Source organism: Piliocolobus tephrosceles, chromosome 20 (genome assembly GCF_002776525.5).
Source record: "Piliocolobus tephrosceles isolate RC106 chromosome 20, ASM277652v3, whole genome shotgun sequence".
Taxonomy (NCBI): domain Eukaryota; kingdom Metazoa; phylum Chordata; class Mammalia; order Primates; family Cercopithecidae; genus Piliocolobus; species Piliocolobus tephrosceles.
In genome coordinates, this window is record NC_045453.1 from 38,229,203 (window position 1) to 38,242,406 (window position 13,204).

The 13,204-nt window shown below is 52.4% G+C and overlaps 1 protein-coding gene across 1 annotated transcript in view; it reads left to right on the forward strand.

Moving 5' to 3' along the window:
* PYGB (glycogen phosphorylase B) overlaps window positions 1-13,204 on the forward strand; it is a 59,249-nt gene that overhangs the window by 27,587 nt on the left and 18,458 nt on the right. The window contains exons 3-9 of the mRNA XM_023193469.1: window positions 2,732-2,810; window positions 5,001-5,104; window positions 8,169-8,300; window positions 10,187-10,298; window positions 10,788-10,870; window positions 11,879-12,022; window positions 12,613-12,705. Coding sequence (XP_023049237.1) covers window positions 2,732-2,810; window positions 5,001-5,104; window positions 8,169-8,300; window positions 10,187-10,298; window positions 10,788-10,870; window positions 11,879-12,022; window positions 12,613-12,705 — 747 coding nt within the window. The remainder of the gene's footprint in view (window positions 1-2,731; window positions 2,811-5,000; window positions 5,105-8,168; window positions 8,301-10,186; window positions 10,299-10,787; window positions 10,871-11,878; window positions 12,023-12,612; window positions 12,706-13,204) is intronic.

Consider the following 13,204-nt stretch of genomic DNA (forward strand, 5'->3'; position numbering starts at 1 on the left):
CTACATACAAAAGTTAGCTCAAAATGGATCAAAGACCTAAATGGTAAGAGCTAAAAGAATACAACTTTTAGAAAAATATATAGAGATCAATCTTCGTGACCTTGGATTAGAATGATTTCTTAGATATGACACCAAAAACCCAAGCAACAAAAGAAAAAATAGATACATTGGACTTCATCAAAATGAAAAACTTTTGTGCGTTAAATAAAGACAACCTACAAAATGAGAGAAAATATTTGTAAATCCTAAATCTGATAAGAGTCTAGTATCCAGAATATATGTAAAGAACTCTGACAACCACAAAAAGACAACCCAGTTGAAAAACGGGCAAAAAGACTTGGATGTTTCTCCAAAGATGATATCCATGTGCACAAAAAAGATGCTTAATGTGATTAGCTATGAGGGAAATGCAAATCAAAACCACAATGAGATGCCACTTTATACCCACGAGAACGGCTATAATCATAAACACAGAAAACAAGTGTTGGTGAGGGTATACAGCCATTGGTGTGATTGTCAAATCTTGCAGTCACTTTGGAAAATAGTCTGGCAGTTACTCAAAAAGTTAAGCATAGAATTCTCATGTAGCCTAGCAATTCCATACGAAGGTATAGGCCTGAGAGAAATGAAAACATGTCTACATGGAAAATTGTATATGAATTTCACAGCAGCATTATTCATAACAGCCAAAAGTGGAAATATCCAAATGTTTATCAGTTGATACGTAGGTAAACAAAATGTGGGCTAGCCATACAATGGAATAGTACACAGCAGTACAAAGATGGGAAGGGCTGACATATGGCACAACATGGATGAAGCTTGAATACATGCTCATTGGAAGAAGCCATGAAATATCCGAAATAAGTAGATCCATAGAGATGGAGAGTAGATCGGTGATTGGCAGAGGCGGGGGAAATAGGTTATGACTGCTGATGGGCACAGGACTGCTTTTTGATATGATGGTTTGGAATTAGTGGTGATGGTTGCACAATTTTGTGAACATACACTTTTAAAAGGTGAATTTTATGGTTAATGAATTATATCTCAATAAAGAGATAAAGGTTACTGGGTGTACTGCAGTGTACTTTTTCTGTCTTCAGTTCAGAAGCCCACTTCAGCAGAGTTTTGGACTTTCTGTCAGCTACTTTTTGTGTCGTTGTTGTCGAGACAGGGTCTTGCTCTGTCACCCAGGCTGGAGTGCAATGATACGATCACGGCTCACTGTAGCCTCAACCTCCCGGGCTCGAGTCATCCTTCCACCTCAGCCTCCCGAGTAGCCAGGACTGTAGGCGTGCGCCACCACACCCAGCTAATTTATTTTTTATTTTCAGTAGAGACATCTCATTATGTTGCCCAGGCTGGTCTTGAACTTCTGAGATCAAATGATCCTCCCACCTTGGCCTCCTAAAGTGTTGGGTTGACAGGCTTGAGCCACCGCACCCAGGCTTTTTATGTCTTTCTCGAATGCTCGCAAAATCAAGGTGACATTTGCCCTCCTAGGTGGGATGAGTGTGCTGTAGGCACTCAATTTAAAAACGTGAAGGAACTAAACATCTTTCCCTATGTTGACTTGTAGCCTGTCTTTAGAAAAATATAGAGAGATTTTTAAAAAGTTTAATGGATTTTTTGAATTTAATAGATTTTTTTACGAACGAGAGATTTTAAGATCGGTTTAGACCATAAACTTAGGGGTTTTCTGGTCGGTTATGTTGTAGTTAAACTTATTTCTTAACTTTGAGCCAGTAATGCATTATTGAGTAAATCCTAGCACCCCCCTCCCTATATCCAAAATATTGTTGGTGGAATGTACCCTTTGAAATTGCTTTAGGAATTAAGTTCAAGTCACGGTATTTTGAAATTTTACCCTGAATCAAATTACTATGTGTGTCAATATGATTCATTTGACTTAGTGTATGCTAAATCATTTGTAACTTTGCTGTTGTTATTTAAAACACTACCACTCTTCTCAGTGGATATTTTTTTGGTTTCAAAAATGTACTTTTTTAAAATTAAACTTTGTTGTTTATGTTAACATGTATTGGGTTTACTATTTTTAAATGAATTCATATGTATACTTTAAAAAGGTCTGCATTTTTAATTTGTAATTTGATAAATATCAATACATTTAATTCAAATGAACAAAAGCTGTTTGGATTCTTCTGAGACCAAAAAGTTTAAAGACTACCAATCCAGATAATGTGAGCAATTTGTCAAGTTCGTGCACTAAATCCAGATTAATGGAATATTTATCCATATGCCATAATGAGAGTACTGAGTTCGGCTTCTGGAATGGCTTTAAGTATCAATCGTGATTTTATTGCTTTTTCTCTAATTTTTAGCATGACATATCTATTTCACGACATTGTTTGAATACAATTGGAATCACCACAGGAAAAGTGCTTTTAGGTTTCAGTTTAAAAATATGTCACGTAAATATCTTTAGCCCATGTGAAATTAGAGAATGACAGAACCATTGGTTTCATTTTTAGGATACATATTATAATTTGTTCACTATTAATAGGTTAACTACCTGGCAATGAATGTTTTTGAAATATTTGTAAACTTTCATTTCCATGCATTAACATCAAATTTTAACATTGGATTTTCAAGTCTAACAGAACCCAGACTCTAATTTTTAGCATAAGCTCACAAGACTTACATATCTTTCAGCCTGTCATTCAAGGGAAAATATTGAGTAACATTAAAATGCTGCCTCTGTTTTTCTTTGCAGTTGGGGTTGGACTTGGAGGAACTCGAGGAGATAGAAGAAGATGCTGGCCTTGGGAATGGAGGCCTGGGGAGGCTGGCAGGTAAGCTGCCCCATCCAGGAGGAGCTCTCTTGGATCCGTTGGCTTGGTTGGTGGCCATGTGGTGAGGCCAGGGTCAGGTAAATTGGTTTTAGGGTAAATTGGCTTCAGGGTAAATTGGCTTTGAGTGGATGGGCCAGTGTGTTCTTCAGATTGAAATCTTTGCCACTATTTGGGGGAAAGGGGAAAATATATGTTTTCTTTCACACAAGGGGCATGTCATCATTATCATGAAGACCAGTCCTGCCAGCATGGAGTAAGCTGGTGCTGGGAGGGACTCCCGATGTGCTGACCACTTTCCAGGGCACAAGAGCCAGCGATTGGCAGACAGCCCAAAGGATGGAAAGATGATTTATGAACATGGCCCTGCTTGCATCAGGCAGTTTCAACTCTGATACAGTCAGCAGATTGCCTTGAAATAAGAAGGCAGGGCACTGAGCTTTGAGGGTTTTCAGCCCTCTCCACGCCCCAGCCTTCGCGACATGTGATGGGTCACCACCGTCTTCCTGCTACGTCCCTTCTCATCAAATGCAAAACAGGGCTTCCTACACTCAAGGGAAGCTCCAGCCTCCTTTGTTCCCATCTACTGATAACCCCAGGGGCGGCCATTCACCCCACGTCTCACCTCCAAGCTGGAGACTGTGGACTGCTCCGTCCCCAACCCTGAGACCTGCTTCCATTTGGGGTGTTCCGGGTCCTTGGGCTTTCCCAGTCACCTTGCCTGCCCCTCGCCTCCTCCCTCCATCCTTCTCCATGGCCACATATGAGTAGAGCCTTTGCTTTTTGCCCACAGTGCCCCATACCCACAGACCCAGGCAGCACTGAGCCCACCATGGCTTGGTGTGATTCCCTCCTGTAGGCAAGTCCCCAGAACAAGAGTCCGTGAGGCTCCCTCATCCCTCTCCCTCGGCAGAGGGCCTCACAGGCATCTGTGTGTTCCATGGAGTGGACATTTTATTTTAGTTACTAGTGTTCCATGTCGGTGTTTTTTTGATTTTTTTAATCCTAAAGTTTTTGTTTTGTTTTTTTTTTTTTTTTGAGATGGGGTCTTGCTCTGTCACCCAGGCTGGAGTGCAGTGGCATGATCTCAGCTCACTGCAAGCTCTGCCTCCCGGGTTCACGCCATTTTCCTGCCTCAGCCTTCCGAGTAGCTGGGACTATAGGTGCACACCACCACGCCTGGCTAATTTTTTTGTATTTGTAGTAGATACGGGGTTTCACCGCATTAGCCAGGATGGCCTTGATCTCCTGACCTCATGATCCGCCCGCCTCGGCCTCCCGAAGTGCTGGGATTACAGGCGTGAGCTGCCACGCCCAGCCGGTCCTGAAGCGTTAATAAGGCTGCATTTCACTCTTGCCCAGGCTGGAGTGCCGTGGCACAGTCTTGGCTCACTGCAGCCTCAACCTCTTGGGCTCAAGCAATTCCCCCACCCCAGCCTCCCGAGTAGCTGGGACCACAGGCATGCGTCACCATGCATGGCTAATTGTTTGTATTTTTTATAGAGACATGGTCTTACTGTGTTGTCCAGACTGGTCTCAAACTCCTGGACTCAAGCGATCCTCCCACCTAAGCCTCCCAAAGTGCTGGGATCACAGGTGTGAGCCACCACACCTGGCCTCTAAATCTTTATTCAAATCATTGTTTTGTTTTTCTTCCAAGAAGTTTTGATTGGAACAAGGGCTGGATTTAATGACACGTGCCGTAGCGCCTTGGGGCCCCTGGTACTGCAGTGTTTGCACAGGTGGACGTTGATTTGCACGTGGCCAGCTGCCACTGCTGTGCCGGCTTCACTTAGGAGTAGGGTGAGGCTTGATGTGTTGATGTGTCACTGCTGTCAGAACAGCTTGGGTTTCAGTGGAATGTGCAGGGGTCGGCGAGGCCTCAGCCTGAACTGGGATATCCGAGAGTGGGGCCGTGAGGTCTTCGTGCTTGGAGAGGTTCCAGGCCTGGCCGAGTTCTCTGGGATTCTTCATCTCCCCATCCTCCCATGCCCTTCGAGTAACCACGTTGATGTCTTCTGTGTGTGGCCCCAGGATCTCACGGGGAGGGTGAGGGCTCCAGTTTTCCTCTCAGTGAAGCCTGAAGTCAATGTGATCCCCTCTGAATCTCTGCCTTGCGCCCCGTGGGCTGCCTCCCCATGGGACCTTGGTGCCGTGCCTTCGATTCTGACTGATCTGTGATTGATTTTTCAGCGTGTTTCCTTGACTCAATGGCCACCTTGGGCCTGGCAGCGTACGGCTATGGAATCCGCTATGAATTTGGAATTTTTAACCAGAAGATTGTCAATGGCTGGCAGGTGGGTGAGACTTCATTTCTTCACTGGTTTCCAGCTCTTGTTCACACAATAAAATGGCAACATTTGCAATTTGTCTTTTTATACTTCCAGCGCCCCCGCCAGGGAACTGCAGGCCGACCAGGGCAACGTAGAGCAAGTCAGGGCAGCTCCGTTGCTCCAGCTCCTTGGCCCACATGGCCTGGGAGAGCCTGGGCCCTGTGTGAGCTTTTTGCCAGCTGCCTCTGCCTGGTGACGGGGAAGTTGGGGCATGCAGGACACAGAAGCCTGGCTGAGCCTCACAGCAGCTCCCAGTTAGGGCCAATAGCAGCCAGGCAGTGAGGGTCACTCTGATGACCCTCTGCACCAAAATGCAGAGTGCAAGGTGGTGCTCTTGGGGTCAGCCTCAGTGGGATGTTGGCCTTAAGTAGTTAGAAGAGCAGTTGTAGCTTTTGTTCTCACCTTCTGCCTTCACTCCCTGACCCCAGTGAGGGGACAGTGCCCTTGGGGTTAGAGACCAGACTCTGCATAGTACGGTGGCCCTTGGAAGGAGTGAGCCTTGATCTTGAAGCCTCACATTACAGCTAAGTGAGGTGGTTGAGACTGTGGCAGGGAGGAGGGCGTAGCCTTAAAATGCAGCCTCCTCCTCCCCGGGGAGCAGCTCCCTTCCCATGTGCCTCAGAATGAAAGTCACCACTATTCCATTCAGTTGGTGAATGGTTTATTTAATATCATCTGGGGCCTGGAAGTCACAAATAAAGCTGATCTGGGGTTAGAATCAAAAGATTTGTAGCATCAGAGTGTACAGCCCCAATGAATGTGTGTGTGATGGGTGGTAGAGATGTCCTTGGGGCAGGGGTGGGAAGTGGGGTTGGGCCACATGGCAGGTGCAGCCTCCAGAGCTCGTCCTTGGCATCTGTAGGACTCATGCCTCTCACCGTAGAGAAATTAACCCAAAACGTAAACACGCAAGGAGCTGCTGTCCATGACACGCACAGTGATGTGTTTAGGGGGAATGTGGACTCATGTCTGCGGCTTGCTTTAAATGCACCCCAAAATCAATGGATTGGCGGATGGAGAAATAACAGACTATTTACAGCACCTAGGTGTGGGTGCATGACGTTTCTGCATGTCTGAAAACGCTCATAATAATAATAATAATAAAATGTTGCTAAAGAAAAGTAATGGCTAAAGGTAAGCCTAAAATGGACTCGGATCCATGGCTTGATTTGTGGAGATGCCCTCTGCAACCTTAGAAAGGCGCCTTTCTCCACTGCCTCAGGACAGCTCTGCCCCAGCCCTCCATGTGCTGCCTGAGCGCCAGGACAGTCCAGTCCATGCACATGCTGATGCTCTGACTCATTCTGGCCCCCAACAGTCCCCATGTCACGTGTGGGTTTATAAGGCAGAAGCTCAGAGGCTCCCCTTCGCCTCGCTGGTGTTAGGGTTTTCAGCAGGAAGGTATTGGTGGTGGTTTTTGTTTTACCACGGAGACATTTTTCCTTCTGGTGGTCCTCGTTCCTGTAACTCTGGCCACCTTGTGTGATAGTTCAGGATGATCAGTAAGTGAAGCTCACCCCTCCTCCCGTCCCCTTTTCATGGGAACTGGTCATATTCAGTGGGTTTTTAGTTGGCTTTAGTCGTGGAAGAAATAAATACAGGCAGAGTTGGCCAGCAGCGTGTGGCCAGAGGGGCCGCAGGCCAGCCTGCTTGGCACCCTGGCCGAGGGGGCAGGGAGGCCCTGGAAGGGAGACTCAGGCTGCTTTTGTATGTGGGAAGCTGTTGCTTCTGCCGACGACTCCTGGAGCAACTCTGCAGGAGATGGTCAGGCCCTGGTGTTGGGGTATCTCACAGCGGACAAGGAGACGCCGCCAGAAAGGTCTTGCTGGGAGTACCATGGGGAGGCGCCTCGCGAAGAGCACAGCCCAGACAGTCTTGCTCGTGACTCTTTATGTCTGTGTAGGAACCATTAAGAGGAAATCCCTCAGTGTAGCATACTAGGGCTGCTTGTTCGTTCTCAAGAGAAGAGGCTTGATCTCATTTCAGTTTCGGTAATTTAGATTTCAGAACCCACTCTTGCTGCTGTACCAGACAGAGTTACTCCGTCACTTGGTGGTAAAGCAGCCCCTAGTGCTTCTGCGCAAGGGTGGCTCGAGTCTGCAGGGCCGCTTTTAGTGTGGGAATTGGTTTTGTGTATTCACTGGTCTCGGGTGCCACCGGGCACAGATTTTGGGAATAAGCCCTCCCGGAATAGCTTGTCTTCCTGGGTGCATCCAGGGCACCCTCACTGCCAGCTGCCAGCTTGGTCCCAGCACTTGTGGATTTGCAGCGTCACTTTCTTTCTTGTTAAAATTTAATTTAGTAATTGTTTTTAGAGTTAGGGTCCTGCCCTGTCGCCCAGGCTGAAGTGCAGTGGTACAGTCATAGCTCACTGCAGCTTCGACCTTGTGGGCTCAAGCGATCCTCCCACCTTGGCTTCCCAGAGTGCTGGGAACTGTAGGCGTGAGCCTCCGCCTGGCCACTGTGTCCCTGTCAAAGCAGTGTCTTCTAGTGATTCTTCTGTAACAGCTTTATTGAAATAGAGTCGATTTCAGTATATTCAGAGTTGGGTAACCATCACCACTGTCTATCTTGAGAACATTTTCATCACCCCAGAAGGAAGGCCTGCACCAATGTGCCGTCATGCCCAGCCCCTGACAGCCTCTCGTCTGCTTCTCTGTGCAGGTGCCCATTCTACATTTCCTGTAAATAGCCTCATGCGGCGTGTGGTGTTTTTGTCTGGCCTCTTTCACTGAGTGTAGGTTTTTCAAGCTCCATCCAGGTCGGAGCATGTGTCAGTCAGTGGTTCTTAGTGTCTTTTTTTGGGGTGCATATTTCTGAATTTTGAGTTTGTTACTTTAGTGTCCACCGTGTTCATTTTACCCACGTGGGCTTGGCCAGAAGTGAATCCCGATGTGGTAAGTGGCTGTAGGTAAGTTTAAGTGCCAGGTGCTGTGTGATCTCAGCCGCACGGTCTGCTGGGTCCAGGACAGGGCGACGGCCTGGGACATCTGTGCTGGGGGTACTGTCACAGCTCTCCCCTTTCCAGGTAGAGGAGGCCGATGACTGGCTGCGCTATGGCAACCCCTGGGAGAAAGCGCGGCCCGAGTATATGCTTCCTGTGCACTTCTATGGGCGCGTGGAGCACACCCCCGACGGCGTGAAGTGGCTGGACACACAGGTACCTGGGCTGAAATGTCCACGGCAAGGCTGGGACCGGGTGAGGGGGCTGCTGCGGCTCATTCACAGTCATCTCGACTTCTTTTGGCTTGGGGGACTTGCTGCCTCCCTGGAGGACTTAAGGTAAAAGCTGGGGGAGGTTTATTCTCCTCATCTCCCCAGTCTCTTACGCTTTGATGGGAGCTTCCCAAACAGTGGAAGCGCTGAGCACAGCGCGAGACTCTGTGGGGGAAGCCCCGCTGGGCAGGAGCTATGTGTTGCGGCTGGGCAGGGTCCACTCACAGCCAGATGCTCATGAGAACCCCGCTGCTTAAGAGCAGGCAGGAGGGTGCTCTGATGGGATGGGGGCACGGGCTCCCGGGTGGGTGAAAACAGTTCCCACTATCTGTGGAGCATGCGACAAGCTCGCTTGGCCTCCTGGTGCCATACGTGGCCCATGGCTCTCAAAGCATCAGCTGTCAGAGTCCCTGGAGTATGTGTGAGGTCTGGGCGACATCCAGGGATGGGGCCAGGCCCTGCTGCCCAGCAGGGTGCTGATGGGGGCCAGGGGAAGAGCCTAGAGTGCTCAGCAGCGAGGGGTGCCAGGCACGCAGAGGCCACGTGAGGGAGCACCCAGTCCAGGCTCAGGGCAGCTGGGAGCCGGGGTGACTGGGGCAGGGCAGGGGCCGGCAGGAGAGGCTGCAGGAGAACGTCGGGGCATCAGTGAGATTTGGCCACCTGTGATGGAGAAGGAGGGGTGATAACAGGAGAGCCTGGAGGCTGGGTGGTGACTGGTGTGCAGAGGGAGTTGTCCTAACTTTGTAGGACACAGTTTTAAATCAAATACATGGGCTTAGAGTGGCTGGGGCCATGCCATGGAGGCTGAAAATGCCATGAAAAGTTGTATTTAACTTGCAAAAGCAGGGCAGGGGACCGGCGCCGTAGATGTGTTCGTGGATGAGCGTGTCAATGTGAGTGGGGATGCTGGAGAACCGGGACATTGCAGGCAGGCTGTGAAGATGGGCTTAGCCCCGAGGGCGGCCAGGATGGAAGGGGCTGGAATGCCTTGCCGGGGACTTGTCGCTCACTTGGATGTCGCCTTGTGGGGCAGGGGCGAGGGTTGACAGGAGAGAGGAAGGGAAAGGGATACTGGGGTTCTGGTCTTGGTGGCCCTGGTGCGCCCCCTGTGTGGCTGTCTGAGCTGACTGGCGGTGCCACAGGCACACGTGTGCCGGGATGAACCCAAGCATCCCTGAGTGCGCCTGCCGGGAAGCTGGGACCACAGGCCGGCCTCAGCTTTGTGAGCCTCCTCCTGCCCTTGGTGGGAGTGGAGCTGATGTCTCTGGATGCAAGGGAACCTGGGGGCTTGTCAAGGAGAGGGGGAGCCAGGCTGGGGCGGAGGGAGCACGGCTGGGCTTGTGCTGGGGGGCTGGGAACATCGAGGGTAACAGGCAAGGCAGCTGCAGGAGCAACCTTCCCGCAGGTGGAGCTGAGAGGGGTCATCTCCGGGGCGAGCATGTGTGTATGGGAGTTCCTAGAGCAGAGCTGAGTGAGGAGGGGAGGCGTGGAGGGCACAGGGTAAGGAGGGAGGTGGGGGTTGGTCGGGATGGGGCTGATTCTTCCGTCGAAGGCATTCCTGAGGAAGGTGGAGTGAGAAGACAGGACTGGTCTCGGGAGAGTGGTGGGGCGGGTGGTCCTCTCGGGATGACAATGTGGCACCACAGGGGCGGGCGCGGACGGGGACTGTGGTGCCGAGCATGGGCTGGGTGGATGTGTTTGGGCAGAAGGGGGAGACTGGGGGGGGCCAGCAGGGCGCCAGGTGCCCAGGAAGAGGCTGGGGCGGGGAGAGGCGCAGGGGCCGGCGGGGGCCCTTGCCACTCCGTCCTGAGCAACCTGTTTTGTGGCCAGGTGGTGCTGGCCATGCCCTATGACACCCCGGTGCCCGGCTACAAGAACAACACCGTCAACACCATGCGGCTGTGGTCCGCCAAGGCTCCCAACGACTTCAAGCTGCAGGACTGTACGTTCCTGGTTCTCGGCGCCCCTGTGTCCATGTGGGTGGCTGGTCCCGGATGCCCTCGCCCACAGCCTTTACCACACCCTGCGGCTCACTGTCCTGGAGGCTGCGCGGCCCTCCTCTAGGGTGAACCTGCATCCTGGCCTGGCAAAGAACGAGGCTGGTGCAGCTTACCTGTGTGTGGGACCTGCCTGGGAAGGGCCTACAGGCAGAGCGACCGAGACACCTGGGCCCTGGGCACCCAGGGTCTGCTTGTGCAGATCATGTGCCCCTGGGGAGGAGTGAGGGGGATGGAGTTGTATGCGGTGCGTAGGGGAACTGCTGGAGGAATCGCGTTTACCTCCAGGGGTGGGGTGAGGTGAAGTAATGCAGCGGCTAGGGGAGTCCTGTGCTCGAGCGAGTTTCACTGGCCTTGGCAAGTAGGCCCCTGAGCGGTTGCGGGGCTGGTGCCAGGAGGCATGTGTGTGCTGACCCCACTCCACTTCTTCTTAGTCAACGTGGGAGACTACATCGAGGCGGTCCTGGACCGGAACTTGGCTGAGAACATCTCCAGGGTCCTGTATCCAAATGATAACGTGAGTAGCTGGCCTGGGCACTCTTGCTCAGGCTGCGTCGCTTTCCGGCTTAGTGAGGTGGGCTGACTGGCCAGGCTCCCCGGTGGGGCCTCTTGTTGGCCTTGGCAAGCAGCCACCTGGTGGCCCTCCCACCTCAGGTGCACACACGACGCCCTTGGGGAGGAGAGGGCTGCACTGTCCTCCATAAAGCCCAAGCGGGTCCTCGTGTGCCTCTTGGCAGCTCTGTGGTCCTCTCTCTGAGGACACTCTGCCACCTTCCCCTCTTATCCATTCCCCTCATAAACACACAGCCAGCCGCTCCTTGGGGCCAGCTGGAGCCTGTCAGCCCTCCAGCCTGTGTGCTGTTCTAGCCTGCAGTGCCACTTCCCCAAGCAGGTGATCTGTCTCTCCGGGGGACGGTAGCGCCTACGTGGCATTGAAGCCTGGGGACATTCGAAAGGTACCTGGCACATGCCCTTCCCATGCTAGGTGATGGTGTCACCGCCATGTTCCCCACTGCCACCTACATTTAGAGCCCAGTGGCTTTCTTTTTGTTGTTGTTGCCTGACAAGTCCTTAGAATGTGCCCTAGTGGGCAATAAAAAGTTAGCTTTTTATTTTATGGAAGTAACCTGTGCACACAAGAGCGAAGGCCTGGGTGCCGGAAGGCTCATCAAAGAGTGTACTGTCCTGTCCCCGTGAGACTGTTGGCAGACCCCAAGCCCCAGGTGCAGAACGTTCCAGAAGGCCTGTGCTTGGACAGTGCAGCTCCTGAGTAGCGCTGGCATTGTACTTCTGACGGATGGACACTGTGTCCCGGGGTCTGTCCCAAGGCAGGGTGACCCTCCTTAGTGACCTGAGGGCACACAGGCAGGCCCCAGTGTCAGGCGGCTGGGCTGGGCTCCTCTCGGCCTTCTGCCTGCGCCCTTGAGCCAGGTTACTGACCTGGGCTTCCTGGGGGAGCCCTGGGACTGGGTCATGGGGCATGCGCCCCCAGCCTACACCCTCCAGCTTGCTCTGCTGTGTGCAGTTCTTCGAGGGGAAGGAGCTGCGGCTGAAGCAGGAGTACTTCGTGGTGGCCGCCACGCTCCAGGACATCATCCGCCGCTTCAAGTCGTCCAAGTTCGGCTGCCGGGACCCTGTGAGAACGTGTTTCGAGACGTTCCCAGACAAGGTGCGTGGTGGCCCTGGGAGGGATCTCAGTGCCAGGGGCTGGGCGCCTTCAGGCTCTTGAGGTTGCTTTCTCGTGTCTGTCCCAAAAGGGGCTAGAGTGGGATGGCACATGCCCCTTGTCTTGGGGTCTCGTCATCCTGGGCCAGGATCCCACCTGGGCCCTCCCTCCCAGAACAAGGGTCACCGGCCTTGTTAGGAGTCAAGTCAGCAAGGGACATGGTGAAAGGCTCCTGTGCAAAGTCAGATGTGCTTGGCGGAGCTAAGTGCAGTTATTTCAAAAAAAGCCCTCACGGCTCCAGTGAGAGAGCCCCCAGCCCCAGTGGCCACGGCTCCTCCCCTCCGGCTGCAGCACACACTGGCAGCAGAGCACACCGCTGTGGGGCACTCACCAGCAGGCACGTCGGGCACAGCACACACCTGCCACAGTGTGAGCCCGGCTGTCCTCCATGCTCCCTCCCCAGAACCCCTCCCTGTTCTCCAGGCTCCTCAGGGCTGGGCTGGCTCCTTCACTCGGGGAGCTTCACATGCCAACAACCATGGGTGCCCACACGGGATGAGATGACTGAATGGCACCCCTTGTGCGACCTGCAGGTGGCCATCCAGCTGAACGACACCCACCCTGCCCTCTCCATCCCTGAGCTCATGCGGATCCTGGTGGACGTGGAGAAGGTGGACTGGGACAAGGTGTGCGTGGAGGAGAAGGGCGGCACCTCCCCAGAGCCTGGAGCCCATGCAGACCAGGGCTACGAGGAGCTGAGCTAGGGGGCCTCTCCCCTGGCCTAGGGAGAGCTGGGTAGTCATCATGCCTGGGAGAGATGCGAGCTGTGGGAGGGGTCTGATTCCAGGAGACAGAGGTTCTGTGGGCCAGGTTGCAGGGGGCCAGAGTGTGGGGGACAGGGTGCGGGGGACAGGGCACGGGGGAGAGGATAAGGATAGGGCTCTGACACTTCTCAGGGTTTCCCGTTGGTGCATTCTCATCTTGAAGTTTGGTGACAGCTCCCCAAAGCGTTAAGTGTTTAGAGCTCTGTGCTCTGTTCATGGCACCTGCTCTCACGACTCAGCGTATTTTGAACTTTAATACGTTTGTGTGGTGAGATTTTCTTAATCTAACCGTTATCCAATCGACATGTAGAACCATGAAACTGGACAGTGTGGTGACTCACACGTGTAATCCTAATGCTTT